Consider the following 27,508-nt stretch of genomic DNA (forward strand, 5'->3'; position numbering starts at 1 on the left):
GGGAGCCTGCCGCAGAGTGTAGGAGCCGTGATCCAGAGAGAATCAGCATATCAAAAACAAATAAAATTAAATACAGTGGAACCTCTCATAACGGACACTCCCGTTAGCGGACACATTTTTTTTTTTAATTACTTCGTGGCTCTCAATGCATTTTACTACCCATTTACGGACACACCTCGTCAGCAGACAAAATCTCTTTGCTTACGAAGGTTTTTAACAGCTGGCTGATGTGAAGATATATTTTGGAAAGAGAGAAAATTCAACTGCTTTTGCAGGGAATTTTCTCTCTGCAGTTCCGCAAACTATCCCTAATATTTATTCATCTTTGCGGGTCAGAAAATCATTTTTTCCTCTTTATTTTTTTGGGAGGTTCAAGTGTTGAAGGTTGTTTTGTGTGTGTGTGTGGTAGTTTTACAAAAGTGTTCGAGGTTGTTATTTTCCACAAATTATTTCTCATTTATTTTTAGTCAGTCAGCAAATTATTCTCCTCAATTATTAATTTTTTGGCTGGCCCGTAAACTATTAAACATAATTTTTAGGCGATCGGCATATTATCAAACACATTTACTTTTGCTGGTCCGCAAGTTATTTCTCTCATTTCCGTCGGACAGCAAGTGTAAAAAAGTTGAAGAGCATTGATGTGCATCATCCAAAATTTAGATTATCATCAAACAAATTAAATTTAGATCAGACCAAAATGTTTTATAGTAAAATTTACATTTTAAATAACTCCAAGATCAGGAATAATGCACCTTGATTTTTTAACCTTTCTGCTGTAAAACTATCAACATAAACCCCAAGTTTCATAGATATGGACAAAATGAATTTTAATATTCACTGCTCTTCAAAAGAAAAAAAAAAGTATAAATAAATTTTTATCATTTCGAAATAATATAATAATAAATTATCTTCTTCTCTCAAAGGTTCTGAATACCAATCTGGTCAACAAGATAGCAGTAGCAGCAACGAACAGCCAATACCGCACCCAAATTTCCTCCTACAGATTTTCTTCTTAGTCATCCTAATGCTAAGATGATATGTTGGTTGTTTTTAAATAGTGTCCGTATGTATTTAGTTGTATATATGTACAGTTATTGATTCAATTCAATGCATCTACTGGCAAACGAAATTACACATTGCTGAAGAGAAAATCGGATAAATAGCTGGAAAGGTTTTTTCAAATCATCTAATGTGTTTGAACTGATCTTACTTTGATACATACATACACACATATATATATATATATATATATATATATATATATATAGTGTATTGTGTGGTTGAGAACATATGATCTCAAAATAATTTGCCATTAGTGCCAATTATTGAAAAGATACCCAAACTTGACGATAAAAAATGAACGGGTATTGAGAGTTTGGGTACTTTTAGATTAATTTCTGTTTTGTAGTAATTGTTTGACATCATTGTGAAACTTTGGAAACCCATGTGGCATGCCATGGAACAAAGAATGTCACACAAAAACTTTAACTCAAATCAAAGAAAAATACTCCTGAGAGACATCACTTGATCTCATTTGATTATGTGTTTGTGTTCTATATTAATATAATTTTTATACTGTCAAAGAAATTTATGTGAGATTTGTTAGTTTCAAAAAATGTGTCTAAAAACATCGCTTGTCCTCATTTGATTATGTTTGTGTTCTATAATTATCAAATTTTAAAAGTGTCAAAAAAAATTCTTACTTTCATTGATCTGCTAGTTTCGACCTTATAGTACCTCAGATTATTTATCCACTTCAATGTCTTCGAAATCTTTCAAACATTAAAGTACTATAATTTGCTATGTGAAGTACTATAATCCGCCGGTACATACTTTATTTACATTCAAAAAAAATATTACTGTATACTCCATGTGGAAAAATTTAATTCATCAATAGTTTATGAGAAAAATGAAGAGGCTGTTTGTCACGTTTTTTGTACAAAAAAAATGTTGATTCTTCTTCTCAAATTTATATGGCATCTATAAGTCTTATATAGATTAATATTTTGTTTTGATTTAGTTTGTAGAAATTATTTCTTACGAACTAAAATTTAAAAATGCACTTATATCTATTCCAAACCCATCAGACAAACAGAAAGCACTAAAAAAAGAAAGTATTACAAAAGAAATCTTGTTTTTTTTTTCAAATATAATCTGCAATTTTTATGGAGGAAAATATAGTACACTTGGAAGTTTTCTGTGTGAATAGGCAAATTTCTTAACTATATTTGATGAACTTCTCAACCAATGCTTCCTTCTCAAGAATGGAAAACGGCCAAGGGATTCTGCCTTTTTTTGCAGACAAAACAAAACATAATTTGAAAGTAGAATTACGAAGTAGAAATTTCATGTTTCCTAAATTAGTTATTTGGACTTGTTTTCCCCCAACAGCAAAACTTGGTTTTTTTGCTGACTTTTCAAAAGTGGCACTGGGTGAAAAAATGGTGGCCATATGGCTTCAGGATATGAAATTAAATTATGTTATGTTGTTCATTTGGATGTGGAGTAGTTAAAGGCCTGAAATTTAGGTAGAGAACAGTCTCAAATTTTGAAGGAATCTATGGAAGCAAACCAATTTTTGCCAAAAACAGTAATAATCCAATGCTGAAGAAATTTTAAGCTTTATGTTCCCCATACCTTAAACTGAGAAAGAATCAGAGAAGACATGAAATCGCAAATGTCATTTCAGAACATATGTAACGGTTGTACTACAGCGAAAAGAAAATTGCTAAATTACTCATAAATATCCAAAATGTATGTGTATGATGTATGTCTAATTGTTTGTTATTTTCCATTAACATTTTTTCATCTTTATTCTATACATGCATGCATGCCGTTATAGTACAAAACAAATAAAAAAAATTTCTTAAAAAATTATTTTTTATTGAAAACAACCCCCATAAACATTTCACAATATGAATGAACACATATACGCATGTATTTTTATATTCGAAGGTAATGACTATCACATGAAAATCACAAAAGAATAATTAGCAACAATTAAGTTCTCTGCATCAATGAGCATTTAAAAAATGCTCATTGATAGTCATTGAAGCCACATATACGTATAGGATACTTAAGAATTGCAATTGTCAAAAAAAGCTCATTAAAAAACAATTATTTTGGAACGAGGCGTGTTTTCCAAATCATCGTCAAGAGTGAACAAAACCTACAGAGAAAAAAAAATTGGTGTGACATTAGGAATCATAAATTTCAATGTGAGTGATTATTAAATGGATGTATGCAAAAGAAAATATTCTATTTATATCAATTTTACTTGTTTTATTAATTCTATATACAGTTGACACTTGTTTTTATGAACTCACATGGATTTGATAATTTGTTCGTAAAATCGAAAGTTTGTAAATGGGAGAGATGATGAAAAATAAAGTGGGGAATAAAAAAATGAGTTAGCACTCATGATTATCTAATGTTTTCCAAAAAAAACCCCACTTACTTTTGTTTGCTTCATCGTAACATTTTACAGTGATTTCAGTAACCAATGACTTTAGCTTCCTTTTTTTTATTAACTGGTGACAGTTGTATTCACAGCTGCACTTTTTCCGTAAAGTTAGGCCGTCTTTTTTTTGAATTTCTGCAGCCATCTATCCGAATTTTGAATCCTCCAAGTTTAGCTTTGAGGCAAATAATTTTGCTTGCTGTTTCAAAAAGTTTCCATAGAGTAAAGTTTTTAACCTCTTATTTTCTTCAGCCAAGCAACAAGGGCCTTCTCAATCTCGAGGTTTAAAGAAAACTTGATTTTTAAAAAATATTTTCAGGATGGTGAAATGCTGCTAGATTCACTTGCCACAGAAATGATCTTTTGCTTAAATCTTTTTTTTCAACTATTGGGAAGCAAAATCTTTTCCGTATTGTTGACATTGTGAAGATGAAAGTGGATGAACAGCAGTTTGTCAATGTAGAGTTCGATCGACTCCTGACTCAGAAATTGCCTTGTATCAATAAGCTAGTAGTATCATTTCTCAAACTACCAGTTTATACAATCACAAAGAGTGAATTATTTGTCAGTGGATCTAAATTTTATGGTCAATAAAATAACAGAAAAAACAATGGTGAAAGAAATTAAGGAGTTCATAAAATAGAGTGGATATCAACATATGGCATGCTATTCAGGACAGAGGACTAGTTTGTAAAAATAGCATGTTCATATAAATTGGAGTTTCGTAAAATCAAGTGTCGACAGTAATTTGCACTGTTACATCACATCTACGTCACAAAGACATGTTGCACTAAAAATACAACTGGAAAAGAACTCCAAATAGATAACATACTACTTCACTCTACATTTTGTACTTGAATTGAAATTAAATTTATTGTTCAAACACAAACAACTTCATTGCCAGACATCTATTTGGCCATTTGTCTAACAGTCATTTTATGCATACAAGGACTAATCTGATTAAAACCTACAGGTTTACAGCCAATTCTGAAACTGTTTTCCTGAAAAGGTTGATGGAATAATCACTCAGTGTAGGGCATTGTGCAGCTCTATGCAGAATCTCTCCTCTACGGATGAAAGTAGCACCAAGTGCCCCACATCCTTGAGCTGGGTCCATAGCCTGGGTCTTGGGGGGGGGGGGGTCCCAACCCCCTCTATAGTAGACTTATGAAGTAAAGAAAAAAAACTAAGATTCATCTTCTCTTATGAGCAGTACCTCTGAGTCAGGAAAGACTATGAAAAATAATTAATGCTTTTTAGCTTTTTAACTCATGAAACTTCTGATTATCCTTTGATACAATAAGTGAACAGTGTTTAACGCAGGCTGACGCACCACTCAGACATTCATAATTTAATGCCTTATGATTTATGAAAAACTAAAAACTTGCATTATGATGACAATGAATGAATGAACGCCAGAACTTGTCCACTGGACTTATCCTGTTGCCGAGATCTCTTCCAGCCCAGCTTCATGGCAGTCTGGAACACTTTATTTTGTGTCAAGAGTGTGTTGCAGCCACTGTTTAAAAAGTGCTTTTAAGCTGAAGGGCTGTCGAATGGGCTTCAATTAATAGGAAATTTTTTTCTTTTGTTTCAGTTTTTTCCAAAGAGAATGTTTCAATGCCTGTAAACAGCTTCTGGTGATGCTAAAAACTTGAGTTGGACAAACATTGAGAAATGCATTTGAGCATTAACAGCTTCCCAGAAGGCAAAAACATTTCTTCATGGATTTTGTCAAATGGCATACAATTCTAAATACAATACAATGATACTGTTTTAATTTAAAACATGTATGATAAAAAAGCCAACCAACATTCAGAAAGTGCCTAGTTACAAAATTTTTGCTCATCAATTTCATAACCACTGCATGTTCATGTAGATTTCCCAATATTTATGATCAAAAAAGTATCAAACACAGGAACAACAGAAATTTTGGGAAGGTCAATTCCTGAAATCACCATTACATATTGTCTTTTTTTTTTATCAAATATTTAAGAAGGAAAAAATGTTAGGGTGACGATTTGTCCCCTTTGCACCCTGAGCTCTATCATCACTGACCTTGGAATGCATTTATCCAGCACATACTCACCATAAAAGAAAAAAACAAGGCACAACTGGAGAAGAAATGCCAGATGTCGTGGTAGTCAAAGAAATTCAGCAGAACACATTGCATATTCCTCTCTCGAGACTGTGCAGGTGTCATCTGTAACAAAAAGGTTTTTGGATCAATTTTTATTTTGCTACATACTCGTTCATCACTTTCTTGAATCATGGTAATGAGAAAGTTAATTAGACAGGAACCCACAGTTCAAAGCTAATAAATGACTATGCTTTGATGCTGTACTGCAGTGTATTGCTACTGCAGGGAGTCCCCCATCGATGGGGTTAGCACACCAACCTCTCAATGAGTATAAAAACAAGCCTGCAATTCGGAATCTGCAATAAGTTGTAGGTTCCAGTCTAATTAGCCCTCATGTGCAGAAAGTGACCGTAGTGAGACAAAAATGATAAATGTAGTGCAGTGTGTGCACACTTTTTTAGGAGAGGGCCACAAAACAAAAAGTAATTTTAGTAGGCCAGACATATTTGAACATTGAATCAGAATTGAAATTTTTATGGAATTTATTGGAATTTTTATCATTGCAAATTTCATGTCGGGCTGGATAGAACCTCTAACCAGGCCACATTCAATCCATGGGCCATAGTTTTCCTATCACTACTGTAGTGTATTCAGGATTTTTTTGAGGGGAGGGGTTACTGCAAAAATACACCATAATATTGGCTCAAAAGGGTGGGGGGGGGGGGGGTTAACCCCAAAATTTGCTCTTTGCTTATGCCAATGTTTCCATGTCTCTCACTGGAATTCAGACCCAGGATTGTCAAACCAGAAATTAGTCACTATATATGCAGCATATATAAATAATAATACTACTAACAAAAACAAAACAACAAAGGCTGAGATTACACTATGAAAGCTTGACAAAAGAGCTTTTATAAAACTTGAAAAAAAAACCAACAAAGAAGCCTATTGATTACATTCACTCAAATGTAGCCGATGTTCTTATTGGTTGCATTTTCAAAGTTTTATAAATAAACTTTTGCAAAGCTTTTATAGTGTAATCCCAGCCTAAGTCATACAAATCTTGTAAATAGGATCTCCTTGTATATTCATATAGCATTTATAAATATATTAAAGAATCCTATTTATATACTGTACATATGTGCTCATTATATAACATTTGATTCTTTTTTGAGTAATATGAAAAAGGATCTGCCACATTTATAACTAAATATATAAATACTGAAGATATAGGAAAAATTGTAATACGAATGCATAGCGGTAATGTACTTACCTTCCAGGAAGTGCTCTTATCCAAGAAAAACCTTAGTGCTGCTCCCCAACATGCAAATGAAAGAATTATATACATGATTGGAATCCACCTCAGTTTTTCTCTGTAGCGCAGCTAAAAAATAGATAAATATGAACTTAAATATTTCATTGTGATATAGGTTTTGTGAAAATAAATGAAATACTATTATACTGTACATTTACCAACACTTACTCCCCTCCCCCTCGACCATAATCTGAATAACTATAACTATAAGTAGGTAATAGAAACTTTCAAAAGCAATCATTATGATGAATTATGATATGAACTCAAATAATATGCTTAGTACCTTCATAAGTGTATAGTAAATCAAATACAGAAGTAGATTCATGATGAATACAGCCAATAGGAATGCAGCAAAATTTGATGGTCGCTTTATTAAGCCAAATAAATCTCTAAAGAATAAAAACACAAAATTTTTATTGAAAAGTAAGCAGTCATAAGATATATGAATATTTCTTTTGGAATAACAATTTAAATATCATTCATATTTATGCAGTTTATACTGAATTTAAAATTACACTGTTCACTAAATTTCAATCGATAATATGAATACGGTTTTCAAAATAAAATTTTGAGAGCCGACACCAAAGTCATAAAAATTTATATTAAATACATATTCCAATCTAAACTGTTGAGAGCACTTGAAATGATGAATATGACTGGTCATGATATTTTGAGAAAAGCTATTCAAGATAAAAAAAATTCAAAATCCATTCACTTACAATGATATGTTTAGTACCACAGCTATACTCAACATCACATAGCGACCCTAAAAAAAATTTAAAAAAAAATTACTTTGAAAAGAAAGCACTTGAAACAAAACCTTTTATATCAATGCAGATTACTGTCATAAAACATTTTTTAATGTGAAAAAAAAAACAAAAAACAATAATCTTAGGAAAAAGCTGCATTAAAAAATTTCCCCCAAAAAGTTTAATCATATTGTTTTAAATTAACACCATTAAAACCTTTATGAAACACATATACAGAAAACAATTGCAATACTGTATTTGGGCACTAAAAATAGGGAAGTGTAGAATGAAATAACATTTAAATATTCTACAGGTTTTTCAAATTACAGTGTTGACTACATTTCAATCGACAATATGAATAATATAGGGTGACTAGCTATAATACCCGGTGCTGCCCGGGTTTTCTTCAATGAGGCTGTTAGAAACACGTGATATCTCCCTCTTTCTTTGAGGTGTGGCAAACCGTGTCTAAGTAAACCAATATGGCGACTTCCTGTGCGACTCATGAAATAAACAAATCTAGATTTAAAGAAACATAGAAATGAAAATATATTTTCTTTCCTTTTTTAAGGGGCGCTATGTATTTCTATTCCCTCCCCCCCGCACTTCAAGTTAATTATCTGCCTGTTTTAGCTTTCAAAAATGCTTAATTAAAGCTGTGGAATTTTTTCGATGTACTTTTTATGGGCCCATAACTAATTTTAAAACAACCTAAACTGTATGAATTGATGAAGTTGAATATCAAAAGATAATATGGAGACATTAATTTTTCATGCTTGAGAAGATATAAATAAAAAGTTGAAATCAATGTTATAACATGAATACCCAACTCAAAAGTAGGTCCGGCTAATTACTTCATATTCAATCTCCTGGGCTTCGTATATCTTTAAGCAAACACAATATTTCAGAAATCGGGAATTCTATACAATTTTTAAAATTATTGATGTAGCGGAAAACCCCACCAAATTTCAGCATTTCTACAGTAAAATCGGCAATTTTAACAGTGATTTCTATGAGTCTCACCCTTTTCTTGACCCTCAGAGCGATGCTGATGATGATTATGACGTCTCTTCAAAAAGCCTCATTACTGAGAGTATTGAAATGTAATTGTACTGAATAGTAGTATTGTGTAGTATTGAAAGTATTGGCAAACCATTATAAAGGCATAAACTATTATACGTATATACTGACAGCATTAAAGAAGTGACAAACCATTGTAAAGGCATATACACGTCTGAAACGCATTGCTAGGGAACCAGCCAACGTAACCAAAGTAAACGTTCGGAAAGTGATTGTTGAGGCCCGAAAACCATTGTTGCCCTACAGCTTTTTGCCCATTTGGGGCACTTACCCTGCTCTGACAAAAATTTAAAGTAGCCCATCGTTTAAGTCGGGTCCCATTTGGTATATATGCAAAATTTGGCGACGATCCATCTAAAATTGTAGATTTGTATAGAGAACATACATACACACACACAGACAGACAGACAGAAAATAAATTTTATATACATAGATTATAACTAAAGTTCCCAAACTCTGAGTAGTTTTTCTCAAAAACCGCTTAATACAACCAAGCTTTTAGGATATCTTAATGAGACCATGAGAGAGAGAGAGAGATGAAAAAGTTCAATTTTCAACCACCAGGTGAAAAAGTGGCACTTTTCATAGCATTTTACATTTTCCATGGTCCATATAGTGTATATACAAAATTTTAATGGAATGCATCTACCAGAATGGGCGCTACATAGGTCTGAGTAGTTTCAGTATACTGACACTGCTCAGACAAATATAGCATGGTCCATCAGTATACTGACACTACTCCGACCTACGTAGCACTCGTTCCAGAGGGAGTATTCCATGGATATATATGTATTGGTATATACGCTATATGGTCCATGGGAAAAATAAAATATTCATTAAAAAAAACACCACTTTTTCACCTGGTGGTTGAAAATTAAGCTATTTTTTTATTTCACAAATCTTTCTCCCATGGTCTCATTAAGATATCTTAAAAGTTTGGCAGTATTCGGATAAGCAGATTTTTTAGAAAAACTACTCATAGTATAGGAACTTTAATTATTCAATTACCCTGTACATATTAAAACTTTCAAAAATAAAGTTTTTTATTTTCCATGGGTCTCTATAAACAAGTAAATTTATAGCATAAAAAAATTAAAATTAAGGATTTGTCCCAGGCTGCAGGGTTAGAGTCCATGATGGAAAAAAAATGCATTTCTTCTATCTCTCAATATCACAACAAAATACTTTTTTTTCCTGACCTGGTGAAATAAGAAAAATTGATTTAAAAAAAGCCATCAAATACCGGGTAAGTTGGCCAGCATGATCGTGCTGCGAAATCCATCTTTAAGTTGTGAAGTAATCTTTGGAATATGTGCCTATCTAATAAATAAATACACTGATTAAAAGAAATATTTTATATTCAGACAACTTATATCTAACATTATAAATTTTTATTTTTGTAAGCAAAACCACATTAAAAAATACACTGATATGTTACAAATGTTAAACTAGGGGAAAAAAAATTGATTTACTGGGATATAACAAAGACGTTCAAAATTTTAAAGGGCATAAACAAAGTACATAATACACTGCTGGCCACCCAAATTGCAACACCAAGAAAGACAAGAGATATCGCAACAATATTTATTTTGTAGATAACATGTTGACCAAGCATCAAATGATTAAATTTATAGACTTCTGTGAAGTGTGGTTCCTGCCAAAATCAGTAGCCAGAGTAGCCGCCATTGTTGGAGATCACCGCTGCCACACGCCTCGGCATTGATTCAAAGAGACTTTGGATGTGTTCTTGGGGTACAGCAGACCAAGCAGCTTCCACGCGTTGCCAAAGTTGATCTGGTGTGGCAGCTGGGGATGTAATCTGGGTCAATCGTTGAGCAACCATGGACCACATGTTTTCTATCGGCGAAAGATCCGGAGAGCGAGCTGGCCAGGGAAGCAATTCAATCTGGCGATTGACGAAGAACCTTTGGACAATGCGTGCCACGTGTGGTCGCGCATTATCCTGTTGAAATATGGCTGTGGGCAAGCCCTGAAGGTAAGGAAGGACAACTGGCTCCAACACCTCGGAGATGTAGCGTTGGCTTTTTAAAGTACCGGCAATGCGTACTAGAGGAGTGCGAGAGTGATATCCAATACCGCCCCATACCATAATACCCGGTGCAGGACCAGTGTGGCGGTACATAATGCAGCTGTTCAGCATCCTCTCTCCACGGTGTCTCCACACTCGAATCCGACCATCGTGGTGTTGCAGACAGAAGCGTTTACTTGTCAGTAAAGACAATTTCATTCCATTGTGCCGTCCACATCCTTCTTTCATCGCACCATTGGCGGCGGAGACGTCTGTGGTTCTGCGTCAAGGGTAGACGAAGCAATGGACGTCTTGCGGACAGACCACTCTGCTGTAAACGGCGTCGAATGGTACGCGCAGACACTGGATGATGCGGTACAGACTGAATGTGCTGTGCTATGGTTCGTGATGTGGCTGAGCGATCCGTCACTGCCATACGCACAATACGCCTGTCATCACGTGAAGTGGTGCACTGAGGTGGATGCGATCGAACACGTCGGTCCGTCGTACCCTCCTGCATCCAACGATCACATATCCGCATTACAGTTGTTTGGTTTCGTCCAACACGACTACCGATTTCCCTGAAAGATAATCCACAATCTCGGTAGGCCAGTATCCTTCCTCTGTCGAACTCGGATATTTGATCAAAAGATGATCGCTGTTTTCTACGAGGCATAATTGATCGTTTTTTTGAAAAAACCACAAGAAAAACACAATTGCCGTACTTCAAATCGTCAAAATCTCCAAGCCTTAAATAGCGCTTTGAAGTGGCGCCACAGGCGCGCGTGATGTGCGTCTGCGCTGAAATTCTAATCATTTGCATATCTCACCTCCGCTAATGCATGTTGTAAATTTCATATTATTTGCATGCTTCCTTCAGGGTGTTGCATTTACGGTGGCCAGCAGTGTATGTCTATGCATATACCCACAAGTTATCAAACTAGGTAACATTTGTTACATTCTGACTATGTGAACGATAGAGCCACCTGGCGTGATTGATTCTCGGTCAGTTAATGAATTTATAAAAAAAGGCGGTATGGCGGCACATAAGAGACAAACTTAAGTCTGATTTTTATTTGTTTAGATTTCACAACTTGGTAAATAATGCATTTCTTGAGTCACCAAGCTTGGCTAATAGCTAGTTTTCATTGTATGTTATTGGGTGAGATTGAGGTGAAGTATAATAATGCTATGAGATGTATAAAAAGAAATTTTAATGGTAAAAATGATAAATTTACCTATGTTCCACCGTCCCATATAATATATAGAAAAGCTAACCAAGAAAACTATAGTGACATGGCCAAAAACAAAAATCACCCAGAATATGGTGCCACCTTGTAACTGAAGAAAAATATAACACATAAATTTTACTTAACATAAAATCAGTCATTATGCACATACACATTTATACTACAATAAATCCCAAGAGATAGACTATATTAGAAATCTGCTGAAGTTATATTTAGTTGATGTCTAAAACAGAGAACAAATCATTTTTCCAAATATTGCGGATTCAATTTATTTTATCATGCAAGAATAAACAAGACTGTATTTGTTTAACTTGTATTCGTTGCTTCTGAAACAACTATGCATGAACATGCATGCTGACAATTTATGATGGAATCTGCAAGTCTTACTTCATCCATAAGAGTAGATTCAATTCAGATTATACAACAGCTCTGATAGGTCACTTCTATGAAAGGAAACATCAGTTTTTTCTGTTCTAGGATTCTTCTTTATATATTAATTCACCTCTGGTACGAGGTCAACTCTCCAAAGGAAATCGAAGAATCTGAGAGGTTGCGCTGTACTCAGATTTATGCTTTTTGTGACGTAATCAAATCATATGGTATTTATTGACATGTCATTTATTTTCAATCAGAAGCACTAAACTGCACTAAAGCTCTTATCAAACATAAAAATGACATTATAATGTACAAATCAAACTACCATAAATTACTGTGTATAATCTGCAGATGAAAATTTCACTACACTGAGAAAAGATATATAGACACAATGGCACATATTCCACAAGTAAAGATTTCATTGATCAACAATCAAATCTTAAGGAAGGAATGGATTGTTTGCGGTAGAAGAAATTTTGTTTTTTCTCCTCACATTCATATGCCATCTATAAAAAATTTTAAAAAATATATTTTTTAACTAATTAATTTTTAAAATATTCATTTCTATTCCATCCTGAGAGAAAAAAGCTGCAGATAAGATGCAACATTATATAATCCACGCTAAGAGATCCCAATTTTTTTTTTTTAATGTAAAATTTATAGACACAGGTAAATACGGTAGTTTAAATTAAAAGCATATATTCTGACAAACATGATAGCACAGAGATAAAACATAAATTTTGTCTCGATTGCAACATATTGATCTAAACATTCCATTTAAAAATAAAACACAAAATTAGAAGGAGAAAAAAAAACATTTTTTACCACTCCAGCTACACCTATGAGCAATACAACCGCCAGAATCATCCAAGTGTGATGGGATTTGGCTGTAATATCAGGATGGCGAGCTTGATATATTTTCAGCATACAGACAGTTGCTATCACGTACATGAATGCAGTATCTAATATAAGATTAATGATTTTTAACATAAATGAGCCATTATGAGGGGAGAGTTAAGAACAAATCTTCAACAAGCATAGTTAAGGACAACATCCTGAGCATATTAATAATATAAAAAATAAATAAAAACATATACATCAACAGAAAAAAAGACTAATAATACTCACCAAATTGAAAATTTGCTTTATTCGGGCATACATGGTAACTTGCGCTCAGTATGCCTTCCATCACAAGAGCTATTGCCATAGCGTAGAATAAACCAAAATGATGAGGTATGCCGGTGAGCTAAAAAAGAGGGATTTTTTCTAATGTTGCCTATATTAGAGAATTCAGATTGTTATTTTAAATTTAAACCTAAAAATTTAACTAACATTATCATATTTTAAAAATTATAACTCACTAACCTCTTCACCACTGGCCAAAATTTCATCTCTTGAATACATATGCATAACCTCTCTGAAAAAAAAAAATAACTTCTGGAAATACAATATTTATTCAGAGACTCACAGCCATAACCCATGAACATGTACTAATGCACTTCCAACATGTTATATTAGCATAATTCCAATTTTTCCTTCTTGTCCATAATTGCGAGTCATGATACTAACCTTCTCCAAACAAGTAATAAGAATAATAAGCCAAGCATGACATATCCTATGTTGCTGTAGACATGATTAAAATCACTGAATATCCAGAGCTGATGTGAGCATAAGAAATTGTAGTAGCACAAATCCTGGTTACCGGTCCTATTCACTATCTGCAAAATAATAAATTTTTTATTACTAATTCATACATCATACATTGGAAATTTTGGCAATGTGTATAACAATGCTTGCAACGTGTGTCAATTATATCATTTAAAAACAAAAATAAATTAAAAATGAAAAAAACTACTCACACTTTGATTCAAGTACACTAGCTGGACAACTGGTAGTCCATAGAAAACAGCAACAGTTAGAAGGTTCCTAAAATAACCACACAATGGTATTAATACTATCATATCAATATCATTGGGTTTTTTCCCCTTTACATCTCAGACTGTGCATAGTGATCAACATGAATTTTAATGTCTAAAGCACTAATTCCTAAGCATTTTGGCATATAATAATTTAGGGGGTGCTAAAAGATATTTTAGGATAAAATTATATTAAAAGTGGTAATAAGGACATGATACCAAAGAGCTCTGCAAGCAAGCAGGGTGTCACAAGATATTTCAAAAATTATAGTTACATTTTCAAAGGTGCTACAAACATAAAAAGTTCAGGAATCTCGTTTTAAATAAATCTTTCAAATGCTTTCAAATCTTGATTTTGATCACTTATGTTTCATGTATATTATGATATATATATCATATTTCTATGACTCCAATATTCCTGATGAAGTCAGGTGGAAAAAATGCAGTTGACACTCATTATAACAACCCCACATTATAGCAACCATCCCATTATAAAGACTGGAGGGAAAAGTCCCAGATGTTTTCATACAACGATTGCAATATATATGTTTTTCTTCCAATAAATATAACATCCATTTTCCATGGAATGATGGAGGGGTCATTATAACAAGCATCGACTGTATTTAAAACATCACCTTCTGTGAAAAGAAAAAAAAAAGTAAATTAGTTTGTTCTGTTATCACTCTCAAATCAGGAATAAAACATTATTATGAAGCTTTAACATACCAAGAATAAACTTTGGTTCTGTCAGAATGGTACTTTTCATTCTTCTTTGCCAGATCAGAGACATACAGTACAGTCTGCAAGCCACAGAATATATATATATATTTTTTCAAATTTTACTTCAACAAATATTTATTACATATGCATAAGAATTTTTTCCCAGAATGTTATTTTTAGACAAATGAAGGCCTTCAAAGCCGATTTCATGATAAGGAATTTGTTCAATACTAAAACTTCAAACACAACAAGCATTCCTTAGAAACAAACTTCATGTTAGGTACATAACACACATAAGACAAATCAAATATCTCTGTTTCACCAATCAGAACATTGCATTAGACTTACATGAGGGATCTTAGTTTCATTCTAATTACAACGTTTGATGTGAACATGCATTTTTTCTTCTTCTTTTTTCCATTGAGCAACCAAGAGTTAAAATTTATTACCAACTGAAGTGAGATCCCAACTTGGATATAATAGTGGAAATAGTGGTTTATATTTTTTTCCCCTGAAGATGGCACTCATAGTGTGTCGTAATGCATTAAAAATTTTGTATTTTTTCATGTATTTTCCTTTTACATTGGTGATTTCTAAGTATTATTGGGCAAAGTTTATTTACTCTTCCATACAGAGCACATACATGCACATTCTTACAAGTACCAATTCATTGGAAGTTTCCCAGTGGAAAATTTACGAGGTGCATGCATAATGTGTGGTGTAGTAATAGTTTACTACTAGTTATAATTTAACTTTCCAGAAGCATCACTTCATCTATCTCTGTTGGAGACATCTTCAATGGTAGAAGGCAGAGAGTTGTTGTGGTCTTGGCTGCCCAGAGAGGACCAAGACTAAGGCTGGAGTTGCACTGGTATTTGTGGGAAGACAGTGTTTGGCCTGAATCAAGCTGGCATGGGCCTGTTGACCAATTGATTGCATCAATCAGTGGAGGAATGGGGTAATCCGAGTTTTCTGTAGGTATTTTAAAGAACAGGAAGCCAAGTTAAGTGTACTCAATTTTTTTAATTGAAATTATGATGGTATTAGGGCATCTTGTTGGTCTTTATATTAACATATTCATGCAGGAGGTTGCGTGTACTGAATTTCAGATAATAGAATACAGGTTAGGTCAAAAAAGTGTAGTATGAATTCTCTTAAACCTCAACATGCTCAACAGCAGACATTTCATGCTGCATAAGAATTATGCCACAATACCCCACAATACCATATCAAACATCCACCCCCCCCCCCAATATTAAGGTTGTAATTGTCCATGTAACCCAAATGCAGTCACCCCTATGATTACTAGAGCAGCTCCACCCTCGATCATCTCTGGAAAACAAGAAGATTACTATGAGAATTCATATTCTTCACTATTAAATATACCTTCTGCAGATGTGGATAAAATATCTGGAAAATAAATTATTCCAATGGACCATGGCTATTTAGCATTTTTTAGAACTATTTTTGAACTATTTTCTCAATATTATTGCTGTTAACAATTACTCTGTGTATCAGTATAATACAACATGTTTCAACATGAAGTTTTATGTTCAAGCATGTTCTATAGCAACGGTTCTCAACCGGTGCACTACTCAGGGGCTCCGCAACCACTCGAGGATAATAAAATAAATAAATAAATTTGATAAACAAAAAAAAAAGTGTCCTAAAGGGTACCACCATATAAATAATATACTAAAAAGAGCTCCTCGAGTTAAACAGGGCTCCACCATAGAAATTACACACTGAAAAGGGCTCCACTAGTCAGAAAAGGGTGAGAATCGCTGTTCTATAGCAAGGAAACAGATATTTTCTACATATTATGCTGAGATTAACTCGGAAAGAAAAGTCATCTTGTCTCCGCCAGGACCCAGGCCCTCTTGCATACTGGACAAACATGCCACCATCTGCACCACTCGGGACATGACCCCACCTTCTTTATGGTGTCTTGGCGGAGACAAGATGACTTTTTTTACTGAGTTCACTTCGGCATAATATCTAGAAAATATCTGTTTCTTTGATATCTTGGGCTGAGAAAAACTGTCTATCTCCCTCTCATGTTATATAGCATTCTATGAATAGAATGCTGATCAAATTTAATTACTAAGTATTATGAATGAAAAGTACATTTTTAACACTAAAGTGATGCAAATGAAAACAAATCTATTGAGACTAAAATTATATCTATTAAACTGTTTATGCCATTATCATTCAAAATAAACAGGCATAACATTTTTTTACTGAATATCTAAATTATTACAAATCAGTTCACCTTTGTCCGAACAATATTTTTGTCCCGTTCAACTTCAGGCAGCTTATCATAATCTGTTTCATCTATGTCTTCATCATTTCCATCATTTCCAACAGGTGTGTGAATGGCATACACATTTGCTGAGATATTGGAAGCTTCCGATTCTTCACTGCTTGCTTTAAGTAAAAAAGGTGAGGAAAAATGGTAATGTATCTAAGAAAACTATTTCATGCTTGGACAATGTGAAATGAATTTATTCTTCCGAGATCTGGAAGAAAACCAATAGTTTGTGTAATGTCAAAAAAAAAAAAAAAAAAAAAGAAATCAAAAAAGTTTGTGTGCATTGCATTTGCATCTGTGAGTTTAGCTAAAACAATAAAATCACTGTTCACAAAGCACAAAAAAACTTCGCTCATGGTAAGAGTCATACATTCATTTTCCCCATGAAAATAATTTACCCGTCACACTCGAAAAAATGCTATGTATAATATATAAATGTCAAACTAGTGTGCAATGATGTCTACATAACTAACTGCAGTTATAAATAAGACCAGAAAACTTTGAAGTAAAAAACAACGCCATTAATTGAAATTTTTAGAAATGTTCTTATTTCGGAAAATGAAAACAAACCCCACATTTGGTTAATCAATTAAAAATCCCGAAACTAAAGTGCTTCTATTTATTAAGCAGTATCAAAAAGTCTGCAACAATATAAATCAGAGAAATTCACACAAAACTTTATTTTTCCACAATCAGTCTTAATAGACCATCATTCTCATCCTCTTTTCCATTGATTCCCAACAATTTCTACAAAAATGTTTCTTATAGCTTAAGAAACATTTCATCAATATTATTGATAAAATGTTTCAACTCTTAACCCCCTTTTAAGCACAGACTTTTGGCAACAAATTGGGATGACATGCAGTTAAACTAGCAGAAACAGATCTCAAAAACTGGTATTATTGTTTACACATTGGAAATGAAGAAAAAAAAAAGCAGGTATCTCCGTTCTTTCTCCCTCTCCCAGCTACCCTTTCTCTGTATATATGTTATACTACCTTTTTATAATCATCAAACCATAGTAAGGGAGAAAATATAAATATATAATGCTGAGGGAAAGGGGAAAATGAGCTAATTTTCTTTCACAGGGTTATCAATGAAAAGTCCTGAAGGAAGGAACAGAGAGCTCAGATGTATTTCTTCCATTTACATAGGGCCGGGATATCTCATGCGTGATCCTTAAGTGGTTAAATAAAAATTATACAGCCATCTAAATCACATTGATTGAACTTGCTATTTAATATGAACCTATGTCTATTTTTTTCACCCTTTATATTCTATCTAGAATCCTTTAGCTTTCTGTATAATCAAATAAGGCATATACTCTTACAATTATTTATGATATGTGGTCAATTCATTTGTTGCCATTGCAGTGATTCCTTACCAGGAAAAGAAGAATAATAAAATAGAACTTGGAGGAAGAATTTGATTCAATGAAAAAGAAATTAGAGAGCATGCAAAAACACCTCATGCATATTATTTTCCTCTCAGAATAAACACCATAATTTAATCATTCTAGTCTGAAAATTAGATTCCAACCACCATTATGTTTCCATCTATTGATTATATGCCTATAATACATCTTTATAAAATCTAAGTCAAGTTAACATACAGTTCACTTACAAGGTGTGTAATATACAGTCAAATCCTGTTTTAACGACTACTGTTATAGCGAAAATCTCGTTTTAACACTTTTCGCCGCTCTCTTTGAAAATCTAACACTTTTCTACCCCGCAAATAAATTTGCATAGGAAAAATGCTAAAACCTGGAATTCCTTTATAACGAAGTGATTTCTCCAGTATCTTGGAATTCGTTACAACTTGATTACATTTATATATATATATATAAATTTTCAGTTTCTCTCCCTCTTTCATAATAAAAAATACTAAAAATACTCAAAAATACTGAGTAGGGAAATATTTTTTAAATTATCCATATAATAAAAAATGAATGTCTTTAGCATAGTATTTTTCCATATGCACTGACTGAAGTCACAAATTACGATGAAATCTCAATATAACGATGCTCTGCAGACCAATAAAAATATTTTTTTGTAGAAATATTATAGTTATATCAAGAGGTAGCTGTTTAATATTAGACTATGGGCATTCCAAGTAAGATTTTTAAAAAAATTTTGTTGTAGAGTACTATAACGAGTATCATTGTAGTGAGGATTCAGGCTGTATTTTATTCCCATCTTGAAAAAAATTAATATCAATATCCAATTTTCTCACAGTGTATTCATCTAAAAATTCAATCAATTGCTTCAGTCTTAGTCAAAAAGAAATTAGTTCTACTATATTTAGCTTGAATATTTATTTGAGAGAGGAGGAGCAACACAAATAAGCATTTCACATCCTAGCAGCCATGCAAAAAAATTACAGAATTAAAAGCATTGTGCTAATGATGCAAGCATAAATAATACAACTGAACATAGACTAGCAAACTGTTTTTTTAGAAACTAAATTAACGTTTTTGAGTAATACTCAACTTTTGAATGAATATTTGTGGCACCAGGTAGATTTATTTATTTTTTGTTTTGGGAAAAAGAGCTGTGATTCAGAGGAAATTTCAATTCCAAACATGTTTGTTCACATCTGTGGTAAACATCTTCATTGGAGGTGAGAGAAGAGTACATATGTTGAAATGATGGCCAGTTATTTCTGGATGAAACACTTGAACATGAATTCTCCTCTAGACCATATTTTTATAGCACAAAATTTTTCATTCCGCATCATTACCAGCCCTGATGACCTACATTTTTCTAATAAATTGGTGTTACATGAGTAGTTTCAATGAATCTAATCTTTTTTTTTTTTTTTCAAATTTTACACAGTCCCATATTTTAATAGTTTCTTAAATATTGTTACCTGCATATCCATTTTGGCTAGAAATGATGAACCAGACTCACAGATGCATATTAAATGAAATATTTCAGTAATTTTTACACTTCGAAGTTGAAATTTAACTTAACTGAAAATTAAGTTATTTTAAGTAAATTAAAGATGAAATTAATTAAGCTAATCAAAATCTATATTGAGGGGAATCAGGTAAAACAAGTAAATTACTTTAAATTATTTCTATACAATGAATTATTTTAAATGATTTATATATTTCAATGTCATGATACTTTGAATTGCTGCAAGATGAGTTTAAAAAAAAAAAACTTGAATTTTCAGTTGAAAGTAGAAGAGAATGAATCCAAAAACGGGGGTTTTTTTTAGAAATTACAAAGAGAAGACTTTCTTGAAGACAGACACATTTTCAAATTTCAATTTTTACAAGGAACAGACTATGTTTAAAATTTTTCATATCAATGGGAATGATATACCTTTAAAACTGTTTTTATATACATAATTGTTTAGGCTGTTAGTAATAATTTGATCTACTAATCAGGTGGATTCTTTCATTATCGGGTGGTTTTTGTTTTTTCCTTCCAATCGAAATTATTCAATTCATTTATTTACATAAATGAACATAAGTAAAATAATTAAACATAATCATTAAAATCTTAACCATAAATATATCTAAGTCATTAGAACCAAGAGAAAGTAAACCAATAATCACCATCAACCTGTCTAGTTAGATGAAGCATTGCTTTTCCATAGTGAGCCACTAAGAGTTTTTGAGGATTTTCAAGCCTTACTTAGCCCCTCCTTAAGAAAATTCCATCTTATTAATAGCAAGTAAGAATTGAGTTATAAATTTGTGATTCGAATGAATTTTCAAACTTAAAAAAAATCCACCAAAAGTAAATGATATTGTCACAAATTGTATCAGCCTAATTCATTCTTTTTACACAAGTTAAATCTTAGTTGAACCCTTTCCCTTTCTATACTAAAGTTAGTTATGAACATAGGAGTGTTCCAAATTCAGGTTCAGAATTGTGCGAACAAATTATATCATTGCTACAAAATTAAATTTCAAAAGCAGCGTAAAACTCATAAAAATATTATACATTATAGCATGGTGATATGCAACTTTTCATGCTTTTAGTAGCTCATTATATGCATCAGATGAAAATATCATAAGGCATTTTAAAGATCCCAGCACTAACTTTGAAAATAGGGAAAAAACTGACTAGTTAATAGTGATGTGAAATTTCATATTAATTTAACACATTTTTCTTCTGATTTTTATTCACCTCTTGGAGGTACGGGTGTTGATGTCAATCCAGGGTTGATATGACCTAGTTCAACAGATCTCTCTGTAACTTTCCGGTCTATACAAAACACAGAAAAAAAAGTATTAAAGTAATGATGAGTATGATTTTCATCTGTCAATAAACACTAAAAACAAAAAATATTTTATTGTAATTTTAATGAATCTTAAATTTAAAAAAAAAATGCACGAAAAATGATTCTGAAGAGAAAAAAAAGGAAAAGTGTGCTTCAAATGTGGTGGCGGTGGTACATGCAAATGCCTTATGAATAGCAAAAAACTCTTGTGAGTCACATCATAAAATACTTTATGACATCTTATGTCTTTCTTGTAGTTACTAGATGGAAATACAAGTAATAATAGATTTTTTTCAGAATTCTAAAAAAATTTACAAGACATTTGGTTATATGTGATCAATAGAAGAAAGCTCACTCTGGAAAGGCAATGTCTGATGCTCACATAAATAAGGTGTTAAATTTTGAAATCATTATGTTAACTCATACAGTGAAAAACCTAACCCAATATCACATGTTGTAATAAAAAACGCTCTAATGAAAACTATAATTCTCTGGCCAACATAGAAGTTTATATTCTTTTTTCTTTCTTACTGTTTTCCCCATAAAGTTGTTGAAAATTATCAGATTCAAGTCAAGCATTGAATCACAAAAAAAAGTCACCCCATAAATTTTCACACTTTTCAAATTATAATATATATAACACAACCAAAGACAGAGTATCATCATCTTTGTGATTAATCTACTATAATTTTAATTATTTTGTTTCCCCATGTTTCATAAGTTCCATCTGTGTCTTGTCAGAATTAAAAATGTTAGTTCTTCATTCTTCTCATGCTATGCAATCAATTTTAAAGAATTAATGATGTCATTTGCCAAGATTCGACCTCCTTGAAAACTCACAGAACAGAAAAAAGTCATGTTTTTCATTTTTTTCTTCCTTTTTTTACAAATAATGACACTAGAAACCATTAATCAGAATGTTCTTCAAATTTAGCAATAATATGATTTCGTGATGAAATCAATCAGTTACGTGATTTTCAAAAAAGTCATGCTCTATTTTGTATAAACAAAGCAGAACAAACCATCAGACATCCGTTCTGCTGCAAAACTTACCCAGAATTCCCTTACAATTTCAATCCGTTATCAAATATCTCGATTGTGATATCATGATCTCCCATTTTTCCTAAGGCTATTACCACTTTTCATTTCCTGAACCTTACAGAGGCGGACAGCTGGTACAGCTGAGGAAGGGGACAAACTGGCTGTGCAACAGACACAACCATTAGCATCCACAAAATTATCAGTTATTTTTTAACATTTGGGATAGCACTCAATCTGGCTACAGCCTCAATCATTATGATATCATTATGATAATTACTATCATAGTGATCAATGCACTGCTTAAATTACACCAGATACATCTTTCAAATATACATAATGATTAGGTATATCCTATCATAATTGTCTACAATGATGTATATAGAAATTTTAAAACAAATAAATTACTTCAAAAAATTAAGGACTGATTAACCATAGTTTTACCATTTGATATTTTGATATTTATCATAATTTGTTATCAGTTGATTGTTTTATTTTTTAGCAAATAAAAACTATTGTGCTTTCTCATGCAAAAGCAAAGCAAACCAACCAAACAAAACTACTCTAGCTGCCATTTAACTATTTTGAAATTAGTAAAGAGCAAATGCACAACAAAATGATACATAGGAGCATAGAAATGCACATACATGCACAAGGTTATGTTCACAAAGCATTTCAATAAGTGCAGCATATCCTAATGCAGATATACAGTAATTGAATAAAGTAAACAATAGCCAATTTTTCCTTTTATTTTCTTTAGACGAAAATAAAATCCTAATATGAAAATTTCTTATTACAATTTTTTTTAATGTTATTTAATAACAATAATACAGTAAAGCCCCTCTTAACGGACATCCCTCAAATGCGTACACCCCTCTTTTATGGCAAAATAATAATTTTCCCTTGTATAATAAAAGTATACATTTCAAACCCCTGATTTTACAGACAAACTTGGTCTGCCAGTGTCAGCAAAAGAGAAATTTTATTGCAATAATAATAAAAGTATGCAGAAATATCTCCAAAACCCCGCAAATTTAATATTTTAAAAGAAGAAAAAAAGAGGCTGAATTGTATTATGTATTTAATGAAATCTTAATATTGATAATTGATCGCCACTGATCAAACCACCAAAGAAACAACATTTTTTTTACCTGATACAGCACCATAGCTCAGAACTGACGGCTGACGTGAACCTAAAAGAAGAAAATTTTTCTTTTCCAGATTACAGCACAGAGCAATTTCAAAGAATTCTTTGCTTGACTCGAATATATACTCATTTTAATCCAAAACAAAACTCATGTCATAAAAGGTTAAATTAGAAAAATATTAAACATTAAAGAAAGAATAAAAATATCTGCTATAGTGTACAGTACTATTTCAACTGAATTGGTGTAGGCGGTAGTGTATCAGACTGTGAACCTGAAGATTAAGGTTCAGATTCAGCTTGTTGAGTTATTATCACATCCAGACTTTTATTAGCATCTTTTTTCAGCCACCTGGTTGCAAATTTTTCCTGTTGTGGCCTTTGTATTTGTATAACTTTATTTCATTAATCCTTCAATCCATTATAAAAATGATCAATCAATTGAAAATTAATTACTATATTTTACTTAACTGAAACCAAGACAAATTTTCAATTTCTTTCTCTTTTTTTGCATTCTAGTTCATAGAAACAAATGGCAGATTTTAAATTAAAAACAAGGTACAGAAATATAGTGTAGTAATATAGTAAAAACATGTGTGGTTAGTTTTAAATTATAAAATAAGAATTTATGTACTGAAAGAATTACGAAGTTTTAAAGCACAGATATCCTATATTTTATGAATTTCAAAAATTAATATTAATTTCAAGACATAAATTAATATAAATTCCAAGACATAAATTAATATAAATTCCAAGACATAAATTAATATAAATTCCAAGACATAAATTAATATAAATTCCAAGACATAAATTAATATAAATTCCAAGACATAAATTAATATAAATTCCAAGACATAAATTAATATAAATTCCAAGACATAAATTAATATAAATTCCAAGACATAAATTAATATAAATTCCAAGACATAAATTAATATAAATTCCAAGACATAAATTAATATAAATCCCAAGACATAAATAAATAGTTTTATCTAGCAATAAGGAAACTCAATTTAATCTGAATATAAAAAAATTTGGTAAAAAAAATTTTCTTCTATTTAATTTTTTCCACGAGTTTCATATTCCTTCTCTTCTCATACTGGCTTCATTAACATTCAACGGTTTTTTTTCATACATATTGTTTAATTTTTTGACCCATCACTAATCATTTAAAATGTTTATTGATCAGTATTTCAAGGGTACATGGAAAAATCTTTTGTGTGTGTGAGGCTTTTTCAAACTCAAGTAAGCTTCATCAAGGATGCTTGTAATTTCAGACAAACTCTCTCTCTACCTTCCATTATATTTATAAAATTGTGTTCTCTTATCAAAATAACAGAGCGGAAAATGTTTTTAAAACTTAAAACCTCATATTTTTCTTTAAATAGAATGGCATTAAGCAAACTAATTTGTAACATGCAGATATAATTTGACAGCAAAAGAAGTGATATAAAATGCATTAAAAAATAGCAAGCAATCTGAGCAATTTTATAATACTACACACTAGTAATTTAAATGAGATATTAATAGCATGCAGGAGTTTCACCAAATTCTAGCTTGAAACATCATGCTTCATGGAGAATCTATATCTAAAATTTTATAATAGTCACAAGTGAATATTAAAATATAAATTACAGTTATCAGATATCACTGCAACTTGCTGGCAACTCAATTCATTGACAGGAAAGAGTTATTCCATATATTTACCAGTTTTAATTGCTCTGTTTTCAATTTCTCCAACAGCATTCGTACCATTTTATGAACTTTCCTGCGTAGCTTCAGCAGGATGAAATAACAAAGAGTATATGTACTGAGTTGCTCAATTTCATAAAGAATGCACATCACTATTCAGTAACGTATTAATTATAACCTCAATTTCGGATACTCAAGGAACCACCTTCACATTCATTTTTTCCACCCATACTTTGAAATAAGAACTTAAGGGTACATGCAGTACAACTCCTCTCTTTCTCTTGAAAAACTTCCTACCTAATATAACAAAAATCTTGATATAAAAAATTCCTGCATTTAACTTTACTAAATAAATGTGTTTTCTTTCATCTTCTATTTTGGGGTATTTTCTTTGAAAACCTCTCTATTTCGGAAGTCTAATCGTGGTGAACAGAAACACAAAAATATCAGCTCTTTCATCATAGATATGTTTTTTTTACACATATAGGTAAAAAAAGATTAAAAAGAAAGACTAGATCCATAATCCATCATGATGATGGATACTGTTAGTCATAGGTACTTGATACTGATAAAATATTGTATGGATGTGATGTAAAAGGGGGAATTAACATCAAATAAAACCATAGGTGGAACAATATTGGAAATATTGGGAAGACTCAAAAATGTTAGGGGGGGAGGGGTCTCAAACCCAATATTTCCATAAGTATTATGGAGATGGTGGTAAATATAGAAAGGGAGGAGCTTGAGCTCATGGGCTTGAAACAAGTTTACGCCTATGAATAAATCTAGAAGGGTGGCCAGGATATAGGACACAGACAGGGGTAAAAAATGTGTTGCCATATTGAGATGAAAAGAAATCAGATCTTTGTGTAGGCCACTTGTAATCCTAAGAAAATTATGTCTGTTATTCCTGGGACAAGGAATAAGTCAAGAAATATCAAAGAAGTGGCTGAAAACACATACTGAAGTTGCTACCAATGAGGAAAAAAAATATTTTTTCATCCTATACTCATCAAGTGCAGTTAAGAAAATCCTATAATACTATCGAATCCCATTATAATGAACTCCAAGAGACCGGACAAATCACTTTGTAATAACAAAATTTCATTATAAAGGAATTCCAGATTTTTACATTTTTCCTATGTAAAATTATCTGGGGGGCGGGGGGGGGGGGGGAGAGATTAGAAAGTTTGCATTAAAACCAGATTTTGGCTATAATAGTATTCATTAAAACGGGAATCCACTGCAATATGTTTTGAAGTGATGAAACAGATCTCTCTCCAAAATGAAGATGGGCTGTGACTGTGTGTGAATAGTAGTAAAAAAGTAGCATTTATACAAAAACAGGGTTTTTTTAATGTTCATGTTTTTTGTGCACAAAATATAAGTGAAACAACAGTGAAAGTGTCAGTGTGAGAATATAAGCATCAATCAATATAAGCAAAATATATATATATAGTAGGATAAAAATACAAGAGAAATGAAGATAAAAAAATGAAGAGGTAGTGAAAAAGAAAAAGTATCTTTTGAATGACAAAAGCGCTAGTGCTGCTCACTTGTTCTTTCAAAAGTGTGTATATATATATATACAAAAAAGGAATTATTTTAAGAAAAAAGGAAAAAAATTGAATTTCATGAGTGAAATAGACCCTATGCAGTGGGTCGTCATCAGGGGGAACCCCATGCATGGTTCGAAAAGTGTAGGCGTTTCTGAAGGGTGGCTATACCTAATTGCATTAAAAATGCCAATCCTTATATATATATATATATATAACCTACTTGAATTCATAATAATTTCATTCTCTAATTACAAGAAAAATCAAAAATCTGCTAAGGCAATTTTTAAAAAAAACTTTTCAATGTAAATTTGTAGCTTTTATTAAAATAGCTAAATTGTCAATTTATCCTATCAGATGATATTTACCCACTGCTTCCAATTCGGGTCTTCTTGCTGTAAGTCTTCTACGTCTACATTGTGAATAGATATTAAAGTTCATTATAGACCAGATGAAGTTGCAAATGAAAAACACAACCAATAATCTACAATCATTTTATATTTGTAATACAAGATTTAGAATTTTAATGACAGCTTTTATTTCTTTGAATTATG

At 32.0% G+C, this 27,508-nt stretch overlaps 2 protein-coding genes across 6 annotated transcripts in view; one reads left to right on the forward strand and one right to left on the reverse strand.

Moving 5' to 3' along the window:
- LOC149086994 (limbic system-associated membrane protein-like) overlaps positions 1 to 2,835 on the forward strand; it is a 45,164-nt gene extending 42,329 nt beyond the window's left edge. For both annotated transcript variants that reach the window (XM_089231209.1, XM_089231208.1), the window contains exon 10: positions 924 to 2,835. In XM_089231209.1, the coding sequence (XP_089087335.1) occupies positions 924 to 1,036 (113 nt within the window). In that variant the 3' untranslated portion in view covers positions 1,037 to 2,835. The remainder of the gene's footprint in view (positions 1 to 923) is intronic.
- Positions 2,836 to 3,030: 195 nt separating this feature from the next.
- LOC149086997 (SID1 transmembrane family member 1-like) overlaps positions 3,031 to 27,508 on the reverse strand; it is a 43,274-nt gene continuing 18,796 nt past the window's right edge. The window contains exons 9-25 of one of the 4 annotated variants that reach the window (XM_089231204.1): positions 27,323 to 27,366; positions 23,714 to 23,755; positions 21,431 to 21,508; positions 17,247 to 17,401; positions 14,981 to 15,054; positions 14,198 to 14,264; positions 13,908 to 14,056; positions 13,704 to 13,755; positions 13,467 to 13,584; positions 13,164 to 13,300; positions 11,952 to 12,054; positions 9,928 to 10,004; positions 7,575 to 7,621; positions 7,139 to 7,244; positions 6,814 to 6,924; positions 5,550 to 5,663; positions 3,031 to 3,169 (exon numbers count right to left, since the gene is read on the reverse strand). In XM_089231204.1, coding sequence (XP_089087330.1) covers positions 3,107 to 3,169; positions 5,550 to 5,663; positions 6,814 to 6,924; positions 7,139 to 7,244; positions 7,575 to 7,621; positions 9,928 to 10,004; positions 11,952 to 12,054; positions 13,164 to 13,300; positions 13,467 to 13,584; positions 13,704 to 13,755; positions 13,908 to 14,056; positions 14,198 to 14,264; positions 14,981 to 15,054; positions 17,247 to 17,401; positions 21,431 to 21,508; positions 23,714 to 23,755; positions 27,323 to 27,366 — 1,537 coding nt within the window. In that variant the 3' untranslated portion in view covers positions 3,031 to 3,106. The remainder of the gene's footprint in view (positions 3,170 to 5,549; positions 5,664 to 6,813; positions 6,925 to 7,138; positions 7,245 to 7,574; positions 7,622 to 9,927; positions 10,005 to 11,951; positions 12,055 to 13,163; positions 13,301 to 13,466; positions 13,585 to 13,703; positions 13,756 to 13,907; positions 14,057 to 14,197; positions 14,265 to 14,980; positions 15,055 to 17,246; positions 17,402 to 21,430; positions 21,509 to 23,713; positions 23,756 to 27,322; positions 27,367 to 27,508) is intronic. The other 3 variants (XM_089231205.1, XM_089231206.1, XM_089231207.1) reach the window with 3 other exon arrangements.

Source organism: Pholcus phalangioides, unplaced genomic scaffold, assembly GCF_987345545.1.
Source record: "Pholcus phalangioides strain wild (caught in Gottingen) unplaced genomic scaffold, Ppha-v1.0 ptg000004l_1, whole genome shotgun sequence".
Classification (NCBI taxonomy): domain Eukaryota; kingdom Metazoa; phylum Arthropoda; class Arachnida; order Araneae; family Pholcidae; genus Pholcus; species Pholcus phalangioides.